Source organism: Dipteris shenzhenensis, chromosome 20 (genome assembly GCF_047967505.1).
Source record: "Dipteris shenzhenensis isolate YYH24624 ecotype China chromosome 20, Dip_SZ_1.0, whole genome shotgun sequence".
Classification (NCBI taxonomy): Eukaryota; Viridiplantae; Streptophyta; class Polypodiopsida; order Gleicheniales; family Dipteridaceae; genus Dipteris; species Dipteris shenzhenensis.
In genome coordinates this window covers 17866272-17892491 of record NC_141615.1, presented here as the reverse complement: position 1 = coordinate 17892491, position 26220 = coordinate 17866272, and the positions used below count along the sequence as shown (strand labels likewise).

General features: G+C 43.7%; 1 protein-coding gene across 3 annotated transcripts; it reads right to left on the bottom strand.

Moving 5' to 3' along the window:
* Positions 1–369: 369 nt before the first annotated feature.
* Positions 370–18346, bottom strand: LIG1 (DNA ligase 1). 3 transcript variants are annotated; one of them, XM_087391368.1, is made up of 18 exons: positions 17929–18346; positions 17337–17576; positions 17071–17187; positions 16408–16509; positions 16118–16234; positions 15785–16015; positions 15519–15613; positions 12963–13050; positions 12641–12772; positions 9646–9758; positions 9276–9377; positions 2309–2370; positions 2140–2211; positions 1785–1858; positions 1644–1700; positions 1460–1537; positions 1303–1380; positions 370–1172 (listed from the first exon to the last, which is right to left on the bottom strand). In XM_087391368.1, exons 1-18 carry the CDS (start codon positions 18217–18219, stop codon positions 1107–1109), a joined length of 2115 nt encoding a protein of 704 aa, XP_087247494.1. In that variant the 5' UTR covers positions 18220–18346; the 3' UTR covers positions 370–1106. The 3 variants fall into 3 exon arrangements, with proteins under 3 accessions (XP_087247494.1, XP_087247492.1, XP_087247493.1); XM_087391366.1 differs by having other exon boundaries at positions 17337–17566; positions 17929–18344; XM_087391367.1 differs by having other exon boundaries at positions 1303–1337; positions 17337–17566; positions 17929–18344.
* Between the last annotated feature and the right edge of the window lie 7874 nt (positions 18347–26220).

The following is a 26220-nucleotide window of genomic DNA, read 5'->3' as shown; positions in this document are numbered from 1 at the left end:
TGAGTCAACTTCGATATTTCAATTTGATCAAGAAACTGAGTCCTTATGTTGAAGCAAGTTTAATGGAGCAAAATATTGAGTATTTTGAGACACCAAGAAAAGCTATAGGTAGATTATCTTCTTTAAGGCAATACTTAAGGCATAAAAATATTGACTATTTTGAGACACCAAGAAAAGCTATAGGTAGATTATCTTCGTTCAAACAATACTTAAAGCATAATACGCTACAAATATAACTCATACCATTCCCAACCTGTGTTATTTACCATCACGGTCAACCTCAATGTCTACCATATTGTACCATATTTACTCCAGCATGTAATTTTATATGTTTATTCATGTGCTCTCTTTACTTTCATATGTGTTCCCTTTATTTCAAGCAAATAATCATACATGACACCATGAGTTTTATGATGTCCTTGACCAACTTTTTCAAAGTTGATTGTTTCTGCCCATGAATGCTAGGCCAAACAATAGAGGCAGACATCAAGATGAAACAGGAAGAGTGCCTGGTTCTGAAATCAACAATATCCACTAAAGCTACGTGTTCATGGCAGCCTTGAAGTTATAAAAACCAGCACAAACTATAATTTCATATTCTGTAAAATCTCTTTTTGGAACTGACCAGGTGAATGTGTCCATACAGTAAATTAAAGTGGGCGGCGCAGTTGAGTTTGAAATAGTACTTGTACCCACCAAGCAATTGCAAAAATCCTCTTTGATTGTAGGCCTAGTACAAAGCACCTCCATGATACAAATATTAACCCCTTCATTGAACAAGGCTGTCCAGCTAGACGAACATGAGAATATGGCCTACACAGAGCTGTGTAAATGCACTCTTCCCCTCAGGACATTCATACAAATTTGTGTTTCTTTTGGAAAAGGCAATTTCCATCATAGCACTCGGCAAGCAATTTGTAGTACCTGCAAACCTTGAGATGGCTAGAATGAATTTCCTTGCCTTGCCATCAACCACACAGAAACTCATGTTCCCCATAAAGCATGAGAAAGTGGCCTGCCCAATAATAGTAAAATTGCAAGTATAAAGGGGAACCAAAATATAAAGGATCAGAAAATCTGTTGAATTGATTAGTGATGTAGATGGTTTAATCATCGTCGTCGTCTTTCTGTGTTTGACGGCCTATCTTTTGAGCCCGATACATCTCTGCAACCTAACCAATCAAGCAGAAGCAGATATAAGTATCTTAGGGAAAGTTTTGATCTTTTACAAATAGTTGTGAAGCATTTGAAGCCAGAATCAAATATTTTATAGCGACCCATCCACCAGTTCCTGGAACTGACCTGATCTGCTGAAGTTGCTTGTTCAGGTGACTTGTCTGTTCTGAGCCGCAGAAGACGAGGAAAGCGTAGAGAGATCCCCTAAGCAAATGAGGTCATTAAAAGAATATTCGCACAATAGTACCATAACTGCATATACTCACAAAACAAGGAAACGTACCTTGGCTGGGTCGACCTTTCCCACAGCAGCACGATGGACAGGACTAATACTCAAATCTGCAGCTTTCACCTCCCACACCTAGATTCGAACACAGAAAAACTGAAACTTGAAGGAATTTTATAAAAAATAGGAGGCCCTATTGAAGATAACATTATCTCATACAGGTATAGCTTATGAACCTCACCTCCACAGGTTCAAACCACACATTGACTCCAAGGGTCTCCCCATACCGGTAGTATTGCTGTAAATGAAAGTTCGCATTAAATCTTCCATGCACAACAAAGGTGACCTGTAATAATCGAATCCTTCAACAAGCGCCAAGTACCTTGGGCACTGGGATGACATTAGCCCTTAAACTAGCAGAACGTTCTTCAAGCACAGCCTCTGTAAATCCAGTCCCTAGTAATGTAAAGTGCCCAAAAAGAACATCAGTACAAGATTATTGAACCTAAAACAGTCCTAAGCGAGCAAAAATTATTTCATATCCAGCAATGGCATCTGTGTGAGAATTTTCTGAAATATAATGGGGCGCATGTTTCAGTTTCATGTGTTGTGTTCATACGAGTGCATGTTTGAGCAATACTCCTTCAGTGGATAGACGGATATTTCATTTCACACAATGAGGCATTAGGCTTGGAAGCATTGGACTACAAACGCTGGGAATACATATAGTTACCAACCAATTTTGCACACGCTCTGATATTCTTCTGCATCATCATCATAACAAGCAAGGAGAAAGGCACCATAGACACCTGCATGAAAACACGAAACAAAAAAGGGATACTCTTGTTGTGATCAGTCAACAACTCAATCTGCTCACCACAATATCTAGAAACCAACTTCACTCACCGGTACGTTTCCCTCTACCATAAAATGCTCCAATTGGCACAAGATCGAATGAGTCTCCAACACTGCAATACGGTATAAACTGGCATTATACAACGATGGAAAAACAACCATTTATGATTTAGCAACCTGCAAAAAGAAAAGTTGACAGTGCCCGAACCCTGAAATCTCTGTTTACAACTAAGGAATTATGTAAACTTTTGGCTTTAGATCGATCACAATAAGAGCTCTTGCCAAGTTTTCTTCTTTTTTAACCAGCCAATGTCTCAATGGGTGAGACATCTAAAGACTCTAAAGAAACCCTTGCCCCAGCCTTATTCTTTCAGCTAAGCCTTAAAGTGAGCCCTGGCAACTTGCTTGGGAAAAGAGAGGGGGTAAGGCACATAGGACCATGATGGCCCTGGGTAGTGGGAGTTGGAATCACGTATCGGAGTTCAACATCTTTTAATGTCACATGGTAGAGAGAGAGATCCTTGCATGAGGGGGTGCCCGCCGCGTGAGAGGTTAGCGTAGGCTGAGTGAGGACCTTTTGTGTGGGTGTGCCTGCCCCCCGTGAGCATAGAGTAGGGTAGGAGTGAGGGCAGACCTGTCCATTGTGGAGGCCCCACCTGAGGGTCCATCTGGGCCTGTTGGTTGCCACATGTCAGCCCCTGCTCAGGCACATATTGCTGGGCACTGTTGAGGCCCTGCGTAGCTACCCCTGGACTGCCCCTGTGGAGGCCTTTTGGTAGGCTGAGGTGGGCCGACCTGATGGTCGGCCACCTTGTCTTGCTGGTCAGCCTGTTGGCAGGAGGGGTCAGCCCCCTTTTATGGCTACGTGGCATCCCATACCAGGGCAGGCGCAGGTCGGCCTAGTAGAGCCCTCAGCAGGGGTGTTTGGGGCAGGGAGTCAGCCCTCCATATGGCTGGCTAGCAGCCTCTTTATGAGGCTGAGGGGGTCGACCCCTATCAGTGTGGAGCACTTGTGCCTATCTACACAGCAGAGGTTTTCTCCACTGTACGGGGGTTTTGTCCTGAGATCCCTTGCATTTCTCTTGGTCTCTCTCTCTCTCTCTCTCCTCCTCAGTTCAGTTCATGTGTAATTTGCTCTCTCTCTCTCTCTCTCTCTCTCTCTCTCTCTCTCCCCCCCCCCCCATTTCTGTCCAGATCCGCTGCACTTTTCACATGTTATCAGAGCCATGGTTGGCTATAGACCTGAGGAGTGGAGGGACTGTTGAGCCAGTAAACTGAGAGGAGGTTTAGGGCTGCTGTTTGGAGGTGTTTGTGAGGAAGAGTGTGCAGAGGTGTTGACCATACAGGTGTCAACGAAGGCGTATCTTTGAAGGGTGTTTACAGATACAAAAGGAGTTCTTGAGGGTCGGAACAGCGAAGGTGTGAAGGTACATATGCGCCAAGCCTCTTCTTCAGCTCTCTCCTCTCCTTTTTTTCCATCACTCCCCTTCTCTACCTTCTCTCCCATCCACTCTCTCTTTCCATTTGATTCTCTCCTCCCTCCGACATGTCTACCCTGGCTGAGATGGTGGAGAGCAAGACAAAATTTCCAATTTGCCCCACCTTCTAGATCGACCGTCAATTGCATGGTCTCAATTACGGTGTCTAGTGGGTCATGATGGAGTCTGTGCTATAGTCTTATGATCTGGCAACCTTCATATTAGTGGGAGTTGTCTCCTTGCATCCAACCTTGGGATCCTGCAGTAGGAGGAGCTGTCTCAGCTGTGAGACCGTGTCAATGCAAGGGTGAGATAGTTCATACTCAACTATACTCCTTAAGTGAGGTGAAGTATATGAAGGTGGCCAAAAGTACCAGGGCGCATTTGACGTCCTTGTACAATCGCACCTCTCCCATGAAAAGAGGGTGTCTCTGGAAAAGATTGTTGGATCCCAAGGAGTCTTCATCGATGCAAGAACACATCAACAAGTTACAGGACCTTCAGCAAGAGATACTACAAGCGGGGAAGGAGATAGCATCTGAGGACATGGCCATAACATTGCTGTCCCAACTGTCTTCTCAATACGATGCACTCTATTCATCCTTGATAACCAATGGAAGGATGAATACATTGACCTCGGAGGAAGTGGTCCCGGTGTTGCTCGACTAGGAGGAGAGATTTGTAGATCAAGTCAGCCTAAGGCTTTGGCAGCTGAGAAGAAAGAAAGGAAGAAGTTGACAGCTGAAGAACAGGAAGCACTCAAGGCGTCATGTACATGTAGCCAATGTGGCCAAAAAGGTCACTATTGGCAGCAATGTCCTTAGAGGATCTGTGAGGGGAGTTGTGGGCAGCAAAATGGTTCTGCGATCGCCAGATCGATTGTTCCGGCCTTCTAGTAGCATGAGGAAGGATGCGTTGCCAACAGGCTTTCTAATCCACTTGGAGGATTGCTTGCTTGTTTGTGGCGTCAATACTTGCTAAACTAAGAGGAGTGACGAAGGAGTCTTTGATTAAGGCAAGCTTTCAAGGACCTCGAGCCACGAGGAGTTGTTCCCGTTGACTCAGGTGGCAACATGTTACCAATATGTATTCTCTTTGGATGTCATGACCTGGAAGATGCAGAGGGGGTTTCCTCGTGTTCTGCTATAGCTATTGCCCGATGAGCTACTAGAGATCCGGATGGGTTGGATGATTGCCAATGTGGGAATCTAGACACCGCAGATTGGTCCTTGTGAGCTGTTGTACACTCAATGTTTCTAGAGCACCTAGGTTCATTGATCTGGGAACAAGGTACCAATTTCGACTTGAGAGGGGGCTTCAAAGAAGGGGTTGTAAAGCTTTGAGATATAGGTGCCCATGCACGGAAGCAGACCTTGCATCAACGACAATATCAATTGGATTGTTGGTGACAAGGGGCATTGAAGGAAGGCATCATGATCAACATCGTGAGAGGGCACTTTCTTTGAGACTTGGGCGTTACTATTGCAAGGTGTTTAAGGATTCTATCAGCCGATCGGTACCCCAAACAATGGGTTGTGTGGCCAAGAATGCATGAGGTAAATGCTCTACTATCATGGCCCGAGGTCCTCCATGTACTCAAAAGGTTGGAAAAAACGTTAAGGTAGCGAGGATTGATGGTTTGTTGCCACAATGGTTTAAACCATTATGTGCAACAAGTGACGATGCCAAGAAGCACTAATGCGTCACAAACTTATGAGTCTTCTAACAGCACTCTTCACAAGTATCGAGAGGTTGGATGCATCCTTGGTGGTATCGATCCCAAAAAAGTGATTTTCAAAGGTGGACAACTATTCAAGCAACTCACTTGTGTGATGTGTTGTACTAGGAGATCTAGTAGTGGTTTTATGTTTGAGTGCCACTTGTCATCTTGGGAGTTACCCCATATGCACTTGGTACATGTGCCTAGTCTATAAAGGCTTGTACTTCACTTGTCACTTCATACTTGATGAATGAATGAAAGCCTTTCATGATGTCTTCATTTGAGTATCATTTTCTCTCACCCTAGCCTATCCCTCTCTCTCACACACACACTCACCATGTCTCCTTCATGGTATCAGAGCCAAGTTAGCCCTGCCCTAATCTGCCATGCCACATCATCATCCTTTTAGCCCTAACCCTAATTTCTCCTATGATGTCTCATCCTCTCATTTCACCTCATTTAGCCTCCTTTCTTCAGCTGTTTGCACTTGACTAGAGCCTCTCCACAGCCTACCTTCATTGCCGCCTCCATTCGGGAGTTTTTGAAGCTTTAGGCGCCCTTGACAACCTGTTAGCTGGCTGGTCGGCACAATATTCAAGGCATTTTTCACACGTGTGGACCCTCGAAGTCATTTCAGAGCATTACATCGCTGAAACTATAGGTTTTTAATACAACACAAAGACTCAAAGTTACAAAGTTATGTCGCCTATATTGATTTCGGAAAGCATTTAACATTGTGTTGCATGCATAGTTGCCTAGCCAAAACGCAAACATGAGAAATGAGGGAAACGGAGTTTCTAGCCCAAGCCGAAGAACAAGAAACGGCAATATGGTATAATTTATGTATTAAAATATTTTTTTAGTACATAATACAATTATCAGCATAGAGCTTAAAGTGGCAAATTATGCTAGTTAGCATTAAGTCATCATCTATGCTTATATGACCTATCATTCATGAATGATGGTTCAACAGTCTGTATCTACTATTATCCTAATTCATGAACCATGTGACATATCAGAAAACACCCCATAGTAACATCCATGATCATGCATCATGTCAAAAAACAAGCAACATTTTTTTCCTTTTTTTAAAACACAGGTTTCTTAAACAGAGTTTCTGTTTCAACACGTTGTTTCCGTTTCATCATCTCTGTTTTGGGCTACCGAAACGATGCTTGCATTGCATGAGGCTTTGTTTCCCAAGCTTTAGGCAAAGGGCACAGAGAGGGTGTTAGAAATTACCCAATAGAGGGTACGCACAACGGAAGACTGATAGTAATGCCCAGGAGCTCACACAGTGTGCGTGTGGGGTGTGGAATCACAGACTTCTTAACTTAATGTGCATAGGTGTGCAAGCCAGTAAATAGACAATGCTCAGAAACAAATATAGAAGTAACTCTTTATATTTCCGTCCGTCCACAAACTGACAGGATACAATACCAAAAGGTTCCCGTACTAGATGTCGAGCACTTCTAGATCTCTGAGCCCGCGTGCTCCACCTCAAGCAAATGTAGACTCTCTGTCTAGAGTGATCCTCTCCACCTTGCTGTCTGGAAACCAGCCTAGGTGGGCAGCCTCCTGTGAGCTAGGTCTACAGCACAAGGTACTTCTTTCTCCTCCTGAATGTAGGCCCAAAGGTAGTCCTGCTGCTGCTCCTGCTAGTGGATTGGCTGCTCTAGATGATATGATGATCACAACACCTTGCTGCCCTAGAAGACAGCCAAGGTCCAGCCTCTAGGGAACTCAGTCTGCAGCACACCTTCCACTCTCTTCACCCCCAGTGTTAGGCCCAAGGGAGTGGCTTCTGGCTGCTCCTGTCTGCTCCTTTCCTTGCTGACTGTTGGATGATATTATGAGGCCCAGGGCCTCTCCTTTTATAGGCCCAAAGGCCTGCCCCAAAAACCAACCAGCAGCCTCAATCTGGCCGACCCAAACAGGCCGACCAGGCTGCTGCAAAACCGCCCTAAAAGGGCTCTCATAACCAGGGCCCCTGGCCCACACAACTAGGGCTTTTGGCCCTCACTTCAAGGGCTGATGCCCTCTTATATATGCAGGGTCCAGCCCCCCCTGCCCTGCCATTTTCTAGGCATGGTAGGCTGGCTGGAACCAGCCCTACCAGCCCTATACCTAAACGACCAGGCTGCTGGTAACCCCCGCCATGTTGCGCCTCTGCCAGGCCCTTTCCAGCGCCATTCAGTTCCGTACACCTTGCTGATGTCATCGCACCCTTCAAAGGGCCCTGCTGCAGTCCGTACGCCTGCTCTGCAATTCCGTCTTGCCAGGTCAGATCGTTTTTGAGGCAGTAAAGTTGGCCAGGGAGGGGCTGAGTGGGGGCTGCAGTCCAGTGTTTTTGAAAAATTCAGAGGGTTGCAGAATTTGGTAGCCAACTTGGTGAATCAATTGGCTCCCTATAAAGCTTGGGGTCGCACGCATAGAACAACCCTATGGATTTGTAAGTATGTACCAGGAGTTTAGGGGCAGGATGGGTGGGAGCATAGTGTGCATCTACTAGTACCTTCAACTCCAATCTGTATGCTAACATGAGCTCTTATATCCGCCACTCTATTCGACAATAAGGACCAATTTCAAATGGTTTCTTTTGGCCAACGTGGGAGGTCTCACTTCTAACATGGCTGCAAGCTAGGATGGATTGATCGGAAATGCCCAGTAGGACAGCACCAACTCTATAATATGGCAATGTGACTGGCTAAGCAGTCTCTCAGCTGCCACTTGTATGCTGCCTGATTATTGTTTATCAGTTGTTCTGTCAAAATCCAACTTTCTTTCTTCATTTGTATATTTCTGTGTGTTGGTTTTGCTAAATCTCTCTCATCCTCTCTTGCAAAGGTCGAAGTTAGGGTAGAAGGATCTTTGTTGCGAAAGGGGGAAATCATGGCAGCACGGGGAAAACACAGAATAGGAGACACATTGTGTAAGAAACATTATTTTACCTGGGACTGAAGCAACATGCTTAAAGGCTTCTTGGGATGAGCAATTAGGGAGAAATTAGGCCCAAAGGAATGGGGAGGTCAGTCTTACTCCCAAACAGGACAACCAGCCCTCTAGAAGGGTTGACAGACCCTAGGGTCATGCTGTGAGCCAATCTAATCATAACTCAGGGTCACTATCCTCCCTGAGATACCATGTGATGGAACAGAAAAGAAGAAAGGAGGAGAAAGAGAGGGAAGAAAGAAAGAAGAGGAAAGGACGAGAAGTGAAAAAGGAAATAAGAAGGCTGATTGAGGGGCCTGAAGCCTTGGGCACCCCTAGACCCATCAAGGCTGCCAAATGGGCAGCGTGAGAGGACACGGGGGCTGATGCCTGAAGGGGGGGTCGCAAACAGGAGAAAGGGCTGAAAAAACCCTTTGAAGTGGTGCAGGGAGCTGTAGAGGGCTCAGCAGCAGCAGAAGAATAGTAAGGCGGCCTGTTGAAGGCCTTGAACGAGCCCAAGACCAGGCTAAATGCCAGCCACAGGATCTAGCAGAAGGAACATGGAATGGCAGAGGGGCAAGGCAAATCAGCCCAACCGAAACAGGCTGGGCAAGGAAAAGAACAAGGGCAGAAAATGGGCAAACAGAGAGCATTGCGGAATGAAGGAAAAGGGGCTAGCAGGGAGGCAGTGGAACAGGAAGCAGCTTGCCATGGTACTCATAAGGCAAAATAGCAGTTCAATTCAAATGCCTGAAACCACCAAAATTCAAATGCTGAGGAAAATGCCAGTGATTTTTAGTTGTTCAGAAATCAGAGCATCACATCTAGGCATCACATTGAAATTATGCCAGCTTTCATTAACTATATCAAAAACTTGTTTTGTACTAACCTTTCCATGTAGTCTTTTTTAAGTTTAAGCCAATTGTTGGAACGCTTCGCAGGTTCATAAGTAGCCTCCTTGTCAAGTGTCTTGATTATTAAGCCTTCACAACTGTGACATACGAGAACACTGGAGTTAGAGTTCATTTTGCTACTCCCAACTGGCTTCATATTAAACCATTTCAGCTACATCATTCTGTGCCGCCTTTTTCCTCATGATTTTTGTAACAGATTCTTGCAGCCAGAAGAAATATAGTGCAGCTGCATTTAATAAATTCCTTTATTACAATGTAACAGATACATGTTTTTTTAAAAAGCTTAAAGCATTTAATATACTCTAATATCGTTTTCCTTCCATTACATTGCATTATTAAGCTCACCTATGATTCACAGCATCTTGCAAGAAAGTTTGAATTTCCTCCAGATCATTTGAATCAATAGCTTTGGCAAGGCTGAATTCCTTTGGTATCTCAACAAAAGATTGACACAAACGCTGCATTAAAACAACAGTGAGAATAAGAAGCTATACACTTGCTCAAGAAGAAGAGTCCGGCTTGCTATTTTACCCTTTCCCAATCCCCCATATACAAGAACATTCCAAACAGGGCACAATCATAAAGCAAGAGACATTAACACTAGCTTCCATGCTGTAATACCTACAAACATGCACAGCCTTCTTACGCAGTCAGCCACAGAAGTTGGCACCTATTTGAAGCAGTTGTTGGAAGATTCTGGACAAGTCACAAGTAACCGATCATATTGTATCATTGCTTCTCCCCCACTGATCCCACTGGTTCTCCAGTGGGCATTATTAACATGTACCACAAAATTCACTTGATAGGAAATAGTGTTTTTTTTGGGAAGAGAGAGAGAGAGAGAGAGCGTGTGAGCATGCGAAGGAATGAGGGTGATCACGCGGGTGGGAGTGTGTGTGTGCACGCATAGGTGAATAAGAGAGAAAAGGGGGTAGTGAAGGTGAAGAGCCCGCATGTACGTGTGCATGCGTGTGTGTGTGAAGGAATGAGAATGTGAGGGGTGGAAGTGTGTGTGCGCGCATCAGTGAGAGTGAGTGGGTGGAGTGTGTGTGAGAGTGGAAGATTGTGTGGATGAAAGAGTGATTGTGTGAGAAAGTCAAAGAGTATGTGTGAGGGTGAAGAGAGATGAGAATGTGTGAGGTAGTGTGAGCAGGCTGAAGGTGAGTGAGTGTGTGGGTGTTATGGGGGGGGAGTTGCATCTGTGTGGAAGTGAGTGTGTCAAGGAATGACAATAAAGTGTGAGCGGTGGGAGAGTGTGAGTAGGTGAGAGGGAAGAGAGGGGTAGGGTGTTAGAAATGACCCAACAGAGGGTACGCACAGCGGAAGACTTATAGTAATGCCCAGGAGCTCACACAGTGTGCGTGTGGGATGTGGAATCACAAACTTCTTTACTTAATGTGCATACAATAGGTGTGCAGACTCATCAATAGACAATGAACCAGCCAGATAGAGAAACCACCAAAATAATATATATTTCCGTCCAAAACTATGGACACAATACAAAAGAGATAGATCCAGAGTCCCACCAATGGTGTGGTCCTCTGATCTAACCACAAGGTCCTTCTCCTATCTGCCAGCTATCTCTAGACTCGAGTCCGCGTGCTCCACCTCGAGCGTCTATAGACTTTCCGTCCAGTGTGTTCTTCTCCACCTTACTGCCTGTGAATCAGCCTAGGTGGGCAGCCCCTACCAAGCTTTGTCTGCAGCACACAGGTCCCTGTTCCACTGCTCCAACCTGCTTGTGAATGGCTGCTCCAGAAGGTATGATGATCACAACACCTTGCTGCCCTAGAAGACAGCCAAGGTCCCAGCCCTTAGGGAACTCAGTCTGCAGCACTCCTTCAACTCTCCTTTACCTCCAAGATGAGGCCAAAGGGAATGCCTTCAGGCTGCTCCTGTCTGCTCCACTTTCTGCTAGATGTTGGATGAGAAATGAGGCCGCAAGCCTCTCCTTTTATAGGCCCCAAGGGCCCCTTGAACTAACCGACCAGCCAGCCCTAAATGGGCCGACTGGCTGGTCTGTTTGGGCCGACCAGTCTGCCCCAAAACAGCCCTTTAAGGGCTCACAAAACTAGGGCCCTTTGGCCCACACTTCTAGGGCTTTTGGCCCTCCAATCAAGGCAGGGGCCCAGCCTATATAAGGCATGCCACTGCCCACTGGCAGCCCCATTTGCTGCTCTACCAGGCCCCATGCAGCCCTGTACACCTACGCTCCTGACCTGCCATGTCAGCACCTGTCTGTCCTACTGGTTCTACCCTTTGCCAGGCTCTTCTCCAACGCCGTACAATTCCATACACTGCTGATGTCAGCGACATGCAGATCCATCCTAGCTCCGGGTACCTTCCATGTTCTTTGATGTGAGGTGCTGCCCATGTGGCAGCCCCCTCTCTTCTTTTCCTCTTGGGCACATCCTACCCTAGGTCTCCCTCCCCCACGCTCTCCTCATTTGGGGGCTTACAGATGGGGAGGTGACCATTCCAACATAGGGAAAGGGGGATGGGCATCCATACAAGCTGTACGGACATTGTGGGCAAGGAGGCGGAGAGGCTGGGAAGGAGGTGGAAGAGGGGCAGCAAGAGGTGAGCTCAGGTGGAGAGGTTCAGAGGGAAGGCGCAGAGAATGGAGACGGAAAGGAGCAGAAACTGTGGACAGGTGGTGGGATGGTGAGGCGTGGCGAGATGGAGAGGTACGGGTGGGGAGGGGATAGTGATTCAGCAGCGGGTCAGGGAGCTTGAGGGAGGAGGGCAGCAGCTTGATTGGAGCTTCAGCTTGATTGGAACTTGGCAGTTTGCACGAGAGTGAGACCATGGTTTTCAATCAACTGTGGTCAATTTGAAGCATCACCTAGTTGGAAAGTCACTCAAATCCCATGTTTCCTTAGAATCTGTTTCATTTGAAGGAGTCATTTCAAATCACACTTTTGAGAATTGACTGTATATACAAGTGTAATTCCAGTTCTATAAGACTGCTTTCAAAGTCACTTTCATTGACTAGTCTTTTCTATCAACGGCATCATCAAACAACATCAACTTACAACCATCAATAAAGCTTGACAATAGCTACAATGGCACATGGAGGCAAATGTTGTGTTGCAAGACCAATGGCATTGTAATTCTTGTGTACATTAGAAAATGCCAAAAGTGCCAAAAAAAGACACTTTGGTTTGCAAAGCTTTAACCCACTTAGTTATACTTCTACGATATCATTTACCACATGCGAAATTGTCAAAATTCGTCTTGCATGGACAAATTTTGCTATAAAACACATTGATAGCAGATGTACGGCACGTGGAACAATTTACCTCATGCTTGGATAAAAATTGACTGAAGAGAAAATTACCTCTCTGCGAACCCTTAATGGCTCTTGAAGGAGCTCCTGACCATCCAAGTAGAGAAGATCAAAGGCAAACACAGACACCTGCACCTTGATGCTGCTTAGAGTAACCCCTTTTCGAGCACGTGTACTAAGAACCTGATAGCATCCAGATAAATACTTGATAAATCAAGTAGGAATAATAGGTAGAATAGGATAAATTTCAAAATATTCCAAGAGAACAAAAGCAGAAACAATCCCTCACACAAGCATCAAAGATGAAGTGCAGAGCTTGAATGAGTAGGGCTGAAATAAACTAACGTGCTAAAAATATTCATTTAAGATCTACCTGAAAGGGAAGAATGTTGTCTGCTTCCTTGTCATATGCCACTATTTCACAGTCTAAAACAAAAGATTTCACGTCTGGCTTCTTATACCTGCAATCCTATGAAAAAAATCAATTCAACCTTCAAGCAAGGGAGCACAGGACTTCACTTAATCAAAAGTTCAAAAACAAATCTGTAGGATATTGTAAGCCTGTAAGTATTCTTGCACTATAGACCAGCTCAGAGTCGAAAGTGCCACATATACCTAGATGAATCCAGGAACATTCCCAAACTCATCCTCTAAAAAAACAACATAGTGCAGTTTCAATCTCACGATAGTCAGCCTGTTCGTTGTACATGGTTGCTGTCTACTTCCATATTTGTAGGCAAGTTCAATCAATACATTGGGGCATTTGCAATATTGTGCCTTGTTGGCATTGTAGATCTTTAAGATCCTACTAATTTCAAACAGATTTGCAAATAAAGTGCAAAATTTGGGGGTCTATTAGAACTTGCAGAAAGTCGAACTTTTGCAAGCATTGGCAGTAAGAATCAGTGATTAGAGGAAACTGTGAAGCAATTAGTCCATTCTACAAAATATTTGGGGTATTTTCAATTTCTTTTCCAGATTTGAGGCCCAGTTGCAATTTTGACTCAGTAGTGAGGAGTTGATACGAATTCAGTGACGAGCATGATGGCACCAATTACTCTTTGTGGGGTGTCGTGGTAAAGAATGTGTTGGTTGCCAAAGGTCTATGGGATCTAGTGAATGGAGACGAACCCCATCCCACAGATGCTGCACCTTATGCGCTAGCCAGACCTCGTAATAAAACCTTTCCTTCTTTTTTTATTTGCGTTGAGTTGCAAGGCACAGATGGATTAGGATTAGAGTTAGTGTTTTTGCTATTTTTGGCGCACTGGACTTGAGCCTATATAAGCAGTCCAAGGATTCAGTTTTCAGTGAGCAAGTTAGAGCGAGTCCAGTTCTTCCTACATCGTGTTGCGGACCCGCACCTGCTTCCTAGCATAGCCCTTAAGACCTGGCAGCAGATCCAAGGCCCATGGGGCACCACCTGGTGGTATGGGACGCCAAGCTGGTTGGGATCTAGTTGGGAGTTGTACCAATAGCTCAGCGCGTGACTCGGAGGAGACGTCCCAATTTCTCGAGTCTTTTCCTCGCAGACGTCATGGTTGGATAGTGAGCTAGCATGTGCCCATCTATCTCGTTTCTATGGTTGTTTCTTTGTGCTTGTTTTGCACGTCTGGGATTTCATGAGCTCTGGGGTCATGTCCGTTGGTATTAGAGCCAAGTCTTGAAAGTCGAGTTTCTGTAGAGGCCAGTTTTTTCTCTTAGAAAATTTGCAATCTGATAACTCTTCATAAGCGCAATTGATTTTGTCTATCAAAGTTTGGGGAAATTTTCGTTTTTTGAGTAGAGAAGGTGGATTTAGTGCAAGACCACCCTGACTGTGAGGAAGGATGAACTAGAAAGTTGGAAAGGAGCGCACGAGCTAGGGGAATTGGGTTTCGGATTGCCAAAAAGGGGGCGATCTGTTATATGTAGCTGATATTCCAGTTCCGATAGCGATTTGTAGTACAAATGATGTACTTGATCTAGTAGAGCTTTAATTTCAGCTATCGCTTCATGGGAGGGGGGCTAAGAGGGGAGGACGCAGCTGTTCTCTGCTTTTCTGGCTATACCTGGCTGAGGGTCTCTGAGGAAAAAGCAAGAGCTATAAAGCTTTTAGGGAAAAACATTCTAGAAGTGTTTTTTTTGTAAAAAACTAGTAGATTTTGAGGCAAAGGGCTGCTTTATAAAAGCACTTCAGTTTTAAGAGAAAGCAGGGCTTTTCAAAAGCATAACTTTAGAGACCAAGGGGTAGGCCAGAAAATATAAAATCCACACTTCTCCATTGTTTATCACTTCTCTATCAGCACAAGATTGTTGGCGCAGCAGTTTGTCTGCAACCAGATCCCCTACATCAATTGCAATTCAAGGCAGGAGTTACCAAGAGGCTTGCGCATGATTTCAGCCTATTCCCTCTTGCTTGCCTACTGCGATTTGCATAAGCCCGCGCACACAGTTTCACACACCGATACGCTTAAGCATCCTGTCAACACTCCAAGATATCAGGGCAGACTAACAGTGACAAAGACTGGCACTCAAGGAGAGGGTGAAGCAAACGCTTGTCTGCATTCTCTACCCATGAAGACGACAGCATTTCATTGTAGTCCCTCCCAGGCAAACATTTATAAGCGAAAAAAGTTATGGACAATAACTGATGGCACGACGTATGGCTGCAAATAGAAAGAATGATAACAATACCAACAGGCCACAACTTGGACCACAACACTGCTAATAGTAAAAAACCGTATCTAGACTCCAAACTAATCCTTAAAAACAAAAGAAACAGTGTCTCGTACAGCCAATCATTCATATCCCCCAAAAATATGGTTTACAGCCTGTCATTCACATGCTCCCGAAGTTTCTTAGTCTTCCTTTCTCAAATCTTTCAACATGTAACCACCTTTACCACAATCTACAGAAGTAGCTGGCAATGAGAAGACCTGTTACTTACTTGAACATTGCACCAGCAACATCAGGAAATTTGCCTGTGGTACACTCTGCATTGCGGCTATATATCTCCACTGAACCATCCTCCATGTAATGAATCTACAAAAATGGCACCCATTAATTAACACCAAATATTGTAACAGATGTAGTTTCCTTGCACCCAATCCCTGAAGGAAGTTCAAACCATGAGGAATGAAAACTTCCAAGTGCATAAAGAGGGGCACTCCCCGACCCTTCAGAAATAAAGTGCAACTTGGAATATAGGTTTACTTGTGCCCGCTCCCCATCATACTTGTACTCGCACGTAAATTCAATGTCTTGAAATTTGTCAAGGATTTCTGAAACACTTTTTGTTGCCTTCGCAAGCATGGGTCCAACTGGCACACCTGGAGTAAAATGACAAATCGTCCCCAAATTCTGAATACCAACTTGTTGAATAGCAGGCACAATCTTATCGAAATCAGGGAGTACAGAGTAGGTTTGCTTCATAATCTGTACAGCCTGCCAACCATAACAGATATTCCACAGACAGCAGGAAAGGAACATTAACCTGTGAAGAAAAAATGATTGGACGCTAGAGCCCTGGGAGAATTGAATTGTTACCTCATCCAAGCGCCCTGACAGCTGAGATGCTTGCACAGGGGGGTGTTCAGAAAGAACAACTGCCTGCGCCAATGCTGCTAAAACGGTTTGCTCTGCAAGTCCAATACGTAGATTCCCCTGTAAATTAGCAAATCAGTAACTCAAAATTGTGGAAGATGCCATTCGCAACACGCCACACTGCCTGTTTTTGTCTTGTACAATTTAAGAATGGTCATTTGCAACATACCACGTCTTGTACAATTAAAGTACCGCATTCCATCAAACAAGGTCATATGAATAGACAATCTGACCTGTGCTATGCGGACCAAATACTGTGGCTCACAATCAATGGCAGCAACAAGAAGTGACTTAATTCTGTTTCGCCTATTTTCTTGAGAATTTTTCCCTGTTTCCTGTTGTCACATAAGATAAATCTCTCGCTCTATGAGAGAACTCATCAGCACTGAAGCTGACCATAATATATCAGCAAGCAATTCCCTCTGGTGATCAAAAACGAAAATGCAAATCAAAGAAACAGTACTTTACAAGAACATGCATTGGTACCAGCAAGGACCTACTGCTTGATCAGCAATTTAAAGCCTATATATATACCTTCATAAGACTACAATATATCCAATCTTACAAATTGTAATTTTTAAAGCCTGACAAACAAAAGAAACAGGGAACAAGAACTGGAAATTGAAGATTTCCAAACGTCTGCCCTATATAAAAACTCGAATTCGTGCAGAAAACTGGTGTGAATAGACATCTGTGCCTCAAACTCTAACAAGGTATACCGAGCATCATATGATGAAATCGCATTTTGACAAAGAATTTTTATCTTGAGAATTATATGAAAGCATCCCAACATACAGGCATGAGATTCAAATCTTTCGATCTTAGTACTATTTGACGTCAGAAAATAATCCTTATAGACAAACTGGCAAGCTGAGATTGTGAACGTAGAAACTTGCTTTGGCAATCTCCTTGAATGTATTGAGCACTTTCACACATGTCAAAGCAGCAGGTTTCCTCATCAACCTCTGAGTCGTTCGACAAGCTTTTGCTACAAGTCCCAAGTCTCCCAAAGCCTTTAACGTCAATCCAAACAGATAAGAATAAGACAAAATAGCATTAAAAAATAATAATGTCTGCATCTCTCAAAAGCAGATAGCCGAATTGGACATTCTCAAATTCCAAAAATTAGACATTCTCAAGTTACATTATCCTGCTAGGGTACCTTCAGTTGACTTTTGACTTGAGGCTCGCTCTTCCCAAAAGTTTCTGCAATGGTTTTGATTACTGCAGCATCACCAATACCAAGTTCCACTCCATGATGTGCGGGGGCAACTCTATTTGCTGTAAGATAGACTATAGGCAGCAAATCTTCTGGAGTCGTGGCCAAGACTGTGCGGAAGACATTCGAGAGGATATCGGTCATGGCAATCCTCCCAGATTCGCACGATATCACTGCAACGCCCTCCAGCCGAAACAATGGTGCAAATGAGCATGGGTTAAACTACCGGGGAAATTAGAACAACAAATTTGGATGACGGAAGACGGAATTCTAATGAAAGTGCTTACAACAGACCGTGAAAGCTTTGCCAACGAAACTTCCTCAAAGTCTTATGGTGATATGTTCGGGACATACAGAAATCGAACACACAATGTTTTAACATGCGGCTAAAGCATGGCAGCTCCACATCGCTAACAGGGAAAGCTAGAGGTTGCAATAATTACTCCGCATGAGCACCGGTTCCGCTCACAAATTGATGAGTTATAAACTTTAAAACTGCACGGAAGTACAATGCGAATTCATCGAGCAAACTTACTGTCAAATCCGTGGGCGAGGAACAAGAATGGGACATGATCACCACTCTTCCAAAACGCTGCAGAGGTGGGATCGAATTCCAGCTGCTTTTTGGAGAGGTGAGCGACGCACGTGCTGACGGAAGGCTCCTCAGAGACCACAGGGGCGTTTCCCTTGACGTCGATCTGCTGGGATTCTGTCTCTTTCTCTTTCTCCTTCTCTGCGGCAATGTGGGAAGCAGGAGGGCGACCGGGAGAGCCGTTTTTGGGGAGGTTTTTGGTTTTGGAGCGGGCGGCCTGCATGAGGAAGTCATGGGCGTTAAGGGGGGCGGACATGGCGAAGGAAGGAGGGAGGAGAAGGCTATGGCGATGGCGATGGCGATGGCGATGGCGAAGATGGACGAAGAGGGGAGGCAGGAACCTGCTCAACATAAATATGAACTTGTTTCAAGAGCTGTTTCGCGGGAAGACGAGCGACAATATAAAGGAGGAGGGTGTCGGGAACGGCCACCGGAAGGCCATTCCAGGAAGAGCATGCTTGGAAGCTTTTCCCCCGGCTCCCGATCGGAAAAGGCCCTTTCTCGTCTGGCGTGGTGGACAACGGGAACGGTAGACGGGATCATGGAAGCGACGGTGGCACACGAAGAGGTGGCGCGCCATTTGCACATGTGGCACAGTCTCTAAAGGACCTCTGGTCGTCGTAATGAGCACAAAGTCTATAAAGCTCCTTTGTTCTACAAATGACCTTTGGTCTCCCAGCAGAGTGTGAGCAAACTGCTTGCATGTCCCTACCCTGCCTACAAACTAGATTCCAGACGCCACCACGTCATCAATCCCTTACCAGCACCGCCATATCATCAAGCTCGTGCTGCTACATCATAGGTCCCGTCCGCATCACTGTCACTCCCGCATGACAAATGTTTCACTCGACACCACGTGTCGTATGGTAATTTAGTCCAAGGTCTCTTTCTACTCATTGGGAATGGTGTTTTGAACGACATACCCTGCGATTTTCACTATTCGAGTGATCTATTTACTCTAGAAGACCCTTAGATTGAACAGTGGGGATTTAGTTTCCACCCTTGACAGCTCTAGTTTCGAAACTTTGTCACTTTGCTTGTTCACCCGTTAACACTTGGGTTGCCAGAGGGACCGCTCCCCTTGAGCTGGGGCTCAAGCGACAACCAAGTCTCATCATTGCAAGTGATTGCCTACAGGCAGCCACTTATCTACACAGTCTTCTCTGCAACCCTCAAAACTTGTCTGTCTAATCAGCAAACTGCTAGCTATAAGTACGCTCCATAGAAAACCAAAGGTTTGCAACCAGCTTGATCGCATGAACAAGCTCTAAGGTTTTGATTACGAGCGTTCAATTCCCACAACTTTGTTGTTGCTAGCCCTAGAGCCAAAAGCTTCTCAGGTGCCATGACCTTTCTAGTCTAGAATGACTATTAGCTCCTCTGAAGCCACCTCTCAGAAGAGGATGAGTTTTACTAGTGCAACAGGCAAAGCTGAGTGGGTAGCAACAATTGGTGACAGGTGTTAGTGGCACTAGCGTCTAAGGGATGAGGCTAGTTTGAACGCCACAAGAAAGTCAAGGAAGGAATCTACTAATTTTAGCATCAATTTGAGGGGCCACCACTTACTTTGGTGACCTCGAAATCCATGTCTTCATCTTTGCTAGTGGGATGGTGGGCCTCATCTTCAAGTCCACTAAGTGACTGAGCAACATCTAACATCATCCACCTCAAGATCCAACTCCATGGCCACTCCTAAATATCTTGCATGAACATTGTCACACCTACATCTACAAACCTCACCTTAAGGACATTGGGAGCAACAACTAAGAGAAGTTGTTCAACTACCACATTTATTGAACCACCTAATTTCATTGGGTTCGTCTAGCCACCCTCCTTCGCTTGATCAACCATCTTCTTGTTACTCTTGGCTAAGAGTTAGCACCCACTTTGTTGTATAGCTTCATTGAGCCTGTTGTTTGAAGCAACAACAAGCCAAGTTCTTCAAAAGTAATTGGAATCATTCGTTCTCCAACTTTGAGAGTTCTCTGATAGCTCCTTGGAAACTTGCTAACCATAAGCATCACCACTTGGTTAGTGCCTACCTTTTGACAAGCACACTCATGAACCATCATTTTGAGGCAACCCTTGAGGGTTGTGAATTCATGAGGAAGCAATGAGGCACACGATGTAAAGCTTTATTCCAAGAGTGGTTACATATATAGGCAACTGCCTCCTTGTAGGTAGATCCTAGATCCACAATCATCCCCCTGATTATCTCAATCAGTCACCTCCTATGATCCCTCACTCATCACACCAACCTGACACACCTAACTGATGAGTCACTAGAACCTTCTAGCATACCTACACTCACACACTTCTTGCATAGGACTCTAAACCCATAGGCATACACACACACACATCAATTTGCTCCTTCATTCCCCCCCACAAATTGATGACATCCCTCAATAGTAGTACATGAGATGCTCCATGGCTTGCCCACCATCATGTGGCAACTCCAACCTGTGACTCACTCTTAGGATTCTTGGTTTACAACTGGGAGATAGACACTGACTATGTATGTAAAGCCCAATGAGTCCAACAAGGAAAAATCTCAAAAGACTAACAATCATTTAAGGATGGACTATCCATGGCAGAGAACCATTATTGACCTCACACATACATAGCTTAGAAAACATATGGATACTCACCCTTGTCAGAATTGACTTGCATGTTGTAAGCAATGAGAGCTTTGACATTCTCTAGTTCTTCTTCTTCTTCAGTTTCTGCTTCCTCAACAAGATGGGCTAAACATCTCTTCTTGGCATAACATTCCTTTTCAAAGTGTATAGGTTTGCCACAAAAGTTACATTTCATTTTGCTCTTTCCCTTGAAGTTGCTTTTGGCCAAATATGCCCTTCTTTGTAATACGTCCCTTCTTTGTAATCACTTCTTTGTTTGATCTTTCTCTCCTCTTCCAAGAGTGATACTTCAATTTCTACCATACTTATCTCTAGAATATTGGTGAGTGTGGTTGCAATAGTGCCATATTCTTTAGTGAGGCTTCTAAGTAAGATGGCAATTACAATATCTTCATCAAGATTAAACTTGATGCCAAATAACTGTGTCAAAGTCTCTTCGTTGAATTTAGATGTGAAGAGATGGACTCCCCTCTGTCCAATTTTAAGTCAATGAACTTGATAAGCAAGCTAAACTTTGAGCATCTTCCCTGTGCTCCAAACACATGCTCAAGATGAGTCCATGCAGCATGAGCAGTCTCACATGCATCAATGTGATGAATAAAGGAATCACTCAAACTACGAGCAACTATAGCAAGTGCTTTTTCATCTTTTGGAAGCCATGAAGCTTCTCCTTCTCTAGTTGTAGGTTTAGTTTCTTTTCCATTTGCTACCTTCCATATTCCCTTTTTCATGAGAATAAACTTCAGTTTTTTTTGCCAAGTGTGGAACCCCTCTCCTTCAAACTTATCTATTTTCGGTTTGGAAGCCATTTCGGGAAGGTCTTACCAAATTGATGGAAGTGTCTAATCCCTTTACAAAAGGTCAATCTTTCTGAACAAAAAAATCACCTTGACCATATAGATGCAAATTGCAAGATAAGAATTCTGAAAATCTTAATTGTTTGGTTTATTCGTAACCAGTTGGCTTCTCCCACAACCTCTTAACTGGAGTCTTCTTCATCTTGTACTTTGTCCTTGTAGTCTTCTTTACATTTGAAGAGCTTTGAGAACTTGACGTTGGCATGTTGTCAAGAGACCAACTAAACTTGGAAGTACATTCTCTAAACTGAAAAGGCACACTTTGAACTGAAACTTGGAAGAACAATCTATGAACTGAATATTTTCTCCTCAAGCATTTAGTGTAGCATAAAAAACTCCAAAAAATACACTAGAAATGCTTGCAGAGTACATGGAAACATTGGAGGCTTGATACCTCACTCCAAGCATCGCCAAGATAGGGGCTTTTGTTGCGTAAAATCATAGATCCATATGCAAGGAAGGCTCAAAACAAACCATAGCTGAAATGGTGCATTATAACTCCCGGGGCAGCAGCGTCTTCTTTGCTTGAGAAAACTCTGTCTGCTCAAAATTTGATTGGTTTTCTGCTTAATACTCCCTCATCTCTGGACCAAAACACTCCAAATCTCTTCAGTAGGTAGCTCTAGTAGTGGAGAAGGCTTGGCTTATAAGAATTGCAAGATAGGTGACTAAGATGAGCAACATTGCAAAGATGGCATGGAAAAGATAGAGAGGCAGTGCGCAGACATGGCGACAAATCTCTTCAATCCCACTTGTTTGAAAGGTCGCCCAGGAGTGAGGAAGGTCTGGCTGAATGGGTTTCTCAAAGCATTGCATGGATGGAGAGAGAACAAAGCTTCCCAAGCTCAAGGTAGAAGAGGGAGAGATAGGTATTAGGAGGCATTTGGGAAGAAGATAGAATCTAGTTGGAATCCATGTGAATTCATGAGGAAGCAATGAGGCACACAATGTAAAGCTTTATTCCAAGAGTGGTTACATATATAGGCAACTGCCTCCATGTAGGTAGATCCCAGATCCACAATCATCTCCCTGATTATCTAAATCAGTCACCTCCTATGATCACTCACTCATCACACCAACTTGACACACCTAGCTGATGAGCCATTAGAACCTTCTAGCACACCTACACTCACACACTTCTTACATAGGACTCCAAACCCATAGGCATACACATACACACATCAATTTGCCCCTTTAAGGGTCATCTTGTGTGTGTGTGTGTTTACATTTAATAATCCCATCAATAAATGAACCATACAATCGATTGAGTCATAGAATAGCTTAACAAAATTAACTATAAATAATTTGGATATGGAGAATAAATACTTTAAGAACTCAAATCAAGTTTAATTTCAAATGTACTATTACAACCAAACCCTAATAGGGTTACAAAAAATGAGTAAATAAGTGTTGAATCCACCAAGTAGTCCAAGCTCCAAAGTCAAGGTCCACCATCCAACTAAACCATATGTTAGAACAATATAGCTTAATTTGGGTAGACAAGTAATGCCTGTTTCCCCTAGCTTGTTATTGCTTTACCTAGGAACAAGAACATCCCTCCATATTCTAGCGTATAAAAGTATAATGATTTCACAAAAGAAAGCACTAATAAATAATGCACTAACTCAGTTTTAAGGAAAATGTACCAATAGACTAAATTTGCATTTAAAGGAGTAAATTAATTAAAAAAGTTTTTGTGAGTGTGTGTGTGTGTGTGTGTAAGTTCATCAAAATTGTAATCAATATGTGATCCACATCAATTATTTTGCGGAATAAGAAAAACAATGCATATTGTGTAGATCTTTTTTGTGGGGATGGGACTCCAAAATCTCCCAGGTGAGATGGTCTTTCTACATCAAGCCTAAAGAGGAAGGTGGATTGGTGTTACTGATATTGAATAGGCAGCTAGGAAACTTTATGCTTCTTGGGTAATCCAAGCCATCCTTAACCCCCAAAGTGATTGGGCTCATCTTCTACTCAAAAATCTGAATCTACTAGGATCCTTTAGAGCTCTTAGGGTGAAGAACTACCCTATTCTATCTGCCTTGTGCAACCTTGAACCCTACAAGGCTAAGGTGAGTCCTTTGTAGCAATCCATCTAGAAAGCCTTTCAAGAGATCAAAGCCCAAATAATTTTTCATGGTGAAGGGGCTTTCATGGGAACATACTCAATCTAGGTTTTTGTTATTTTCAAGACATCCCATCGATGAGGAATTTTCAAGACATCTCACTGATGAGGAATTTTTGACTACCAACACATTGTTCAAAAAAGGGCTCCAACGGTGGGAGCAATTGTGGAACAAGTAGCTCTTTAGAGATGGAAAACTTGGTAGGAGATCAGAAAAGAGTTTGCCCTTACTAATCAGCAGCAAGAACTAGTGCTATGTAGGTTGGATCTGTGGAACAAGGATGTTAAGTTGGAAGGGGGGTAATCACTTAGTGTATAGTAGAGAATTTCGTTGGGTGAATAGTCCATTGTTCTTCCCCATACCCATACCAACCTCTGACATTGAGGACTTGTTCAAGATATTAAATGCCAGATGGAAATTGTATGATAGCAAAGAAAAGTGGAAGGAAAGGTCTCCAAGGTGTGGTTAAAGAAAATACCATAAAAGATGTCTACTCTTGTATGGCTAGTACCGTACAAAGCTGTCTGGTCTAATGTGAGAAGTTGAGCATTCAGAAAGGTAATGGTAAATGTAAACAATGCCCAGGTAGATGTTTTTCACATTTTTATTGCATGTCCCCATGCTAGAAAGGTATGGAAAATTATTTAGATGGAAATAGGGGAACCCTTATGGAGCCCTTATGTTGGAAGGCCATTCTTCTACGGGATGCCTAAAAGAACAAGCAAGATAAAAGGGCACAAATCCAAGAACAATTTTCAATTTAACAATGTTGTTGTTGCTACTGATGCTGTCTTCCTTGCTCTGTGGGATAGGAGAAAAAATGACTTGAAGGAATGATTGAAAGTCTCAACCAACTCACATTTAACTCAACCATGACCTTGATGAACATAAAAGTAGATGCCACCTGGGCTCTCATGCTAGGGCTTTCCAGCATACTGATGAGATGGACACTGATGCTACTGATCAACTCCCTACTGCTTGGCACTTCCCTACTGCTTGACTTACTTTTGTTATAGACTTGCCTTTCAACACAAGTCACCCTACTAAACAACTTATGTTTCACTTTGTTGGTTGCTCTGCTAGAGCTTCTACTGGACCCCCAACTGGCGGACCTCCTATCGATGATTACTTTGTTCTCTCCTTTGGATCTACTGGACATTCTACTGGACCCTTTATGGATGCTCTACTGGTTTCTCTTCTAGACCTACTGCTAGACCCTACATTGCCCCCTCTACTACTGGACACTCTACTACAAGACCCTCTATTGGACTTGTTGTTCGACTCTCTACAATGCCCTCTGCTGGTCTTGCTACTGGATAAGCTATTAATTTCTTTACTGGACCTTCCACTAGATGTGGTGCTTGACCCTCTACCATTGGATTTGCTGATGGTTATTATGATAGTCTCACCCATCAAGCTACTGGTCACTTTGCTGGACTACATGGTGTTCACCCTGCTGACAAAATTCAGTAGCCCCAGCTCAATGTCTATACACATTAGTTTTCCGCACAAATTTGAGTTTTTATGTAGGGGAGACGTTTGGAAATATTCAATTTCCAGTTCTTGTTTCCTGTTTCTATTATTTGTTAGGCTTTAAAAAATAGAATTTGTAAGATTGGATATATTGTAGTCTTATGAAGGTATATATATTTGCTTTAAATTGCTGACCAAGTAGTAAGTTCTTGCTGGTACCAATGCACATTTCTTTGATTTGCATTTTCGTTTTTGATCACCAGAGGGAATTGCTTGCTGATATATTATGATCAGCTTCAGTGCTAGTGAGTTGTCTTATAGAGAGAGAGATTTCCCTTATGTGACCAACAGGGAACAGGGAAGAATTCTCAAGAAAATAGGCGAAACAAAATTAAGTCACTTCTTGTTGCTTCCATTGATTATGAGCCACAGTATTTGGTCCGCATAGCACAGGTCATCTCAAACCAGATGAATGTGATTTGGTTTCCAGATTGTCTATTTATAATGACTTTGTTTAATGGAATGCGGTGCTTTAACTGTACAAGACATGGCATGTTGTGAATGGCCATTCTTAAATTGTACAAGACAAAAATAGGCAGGGTGGCATGTTGTGAATGGCAGCCTCGAGACACTTTTGAGTTACTGATTTGCCAATTTACAAGGGAATCTACATATTGGACTTGCAGAACAAAGTGTTTTAGCAGCATTGGCATAGGCAGTTGTTCTTTCTGAACACCCCCCTATGCAAGCATCTCAACTGTCAAGGTGCCTAGATGCAATTCAATTCTCCCAAGGCTCTAGTGTCCAATCATTTTTTCTTCACACGTTAATGTTCCTTTCCTACTGTCTGTGGAATATCTATAATGATTGGCAGGCTGTATAGATTATGAAGCAAACCTACTCTGTACTCCCTATTTCGATAAGATTGTGCTTGCTATTCAACAAGTTGGTATTCATAATTTGGGGACGATTTGTCATTTACTCCAGGTGTGCCAGTTGGACCCATGCTTGGGAAGGCAACAAAAAGTGTTTCAGAAATCCTTGACAAGTTTCAAGACATCGAATTTACATGTGAGTATAGGGAGCAGGCACAAGTAAACCTATATTCCAAGTTGCTCTTTATTTCTAAAGGGTCAG

Bases quoted from the DNA above. Each gene is read 5' to 3' on its own strand.
- LIG1 (XM_087391366.1), bottom strand. From the start codon at position 18,337: ATGTTGAGCAGGTTCCTGCCTCCCCTCTTCGTCCATCTTCGCCATCGC. The intron at 17,188-17,336 runs GTACCCTAGCAG...TTGACGTTAAAG, and splicing joins AAGTCAAAAGTCAACTGAAG to GCTTTGGGAGACTTGGGACT. The intron at 13,051-15,518 runs GTAAGTAACAGG...ATAGGATTGCAG, and splicing joins GTTGCTGGTGCAATGTTCAA to GTATAAGAAGCCAGACGTGA.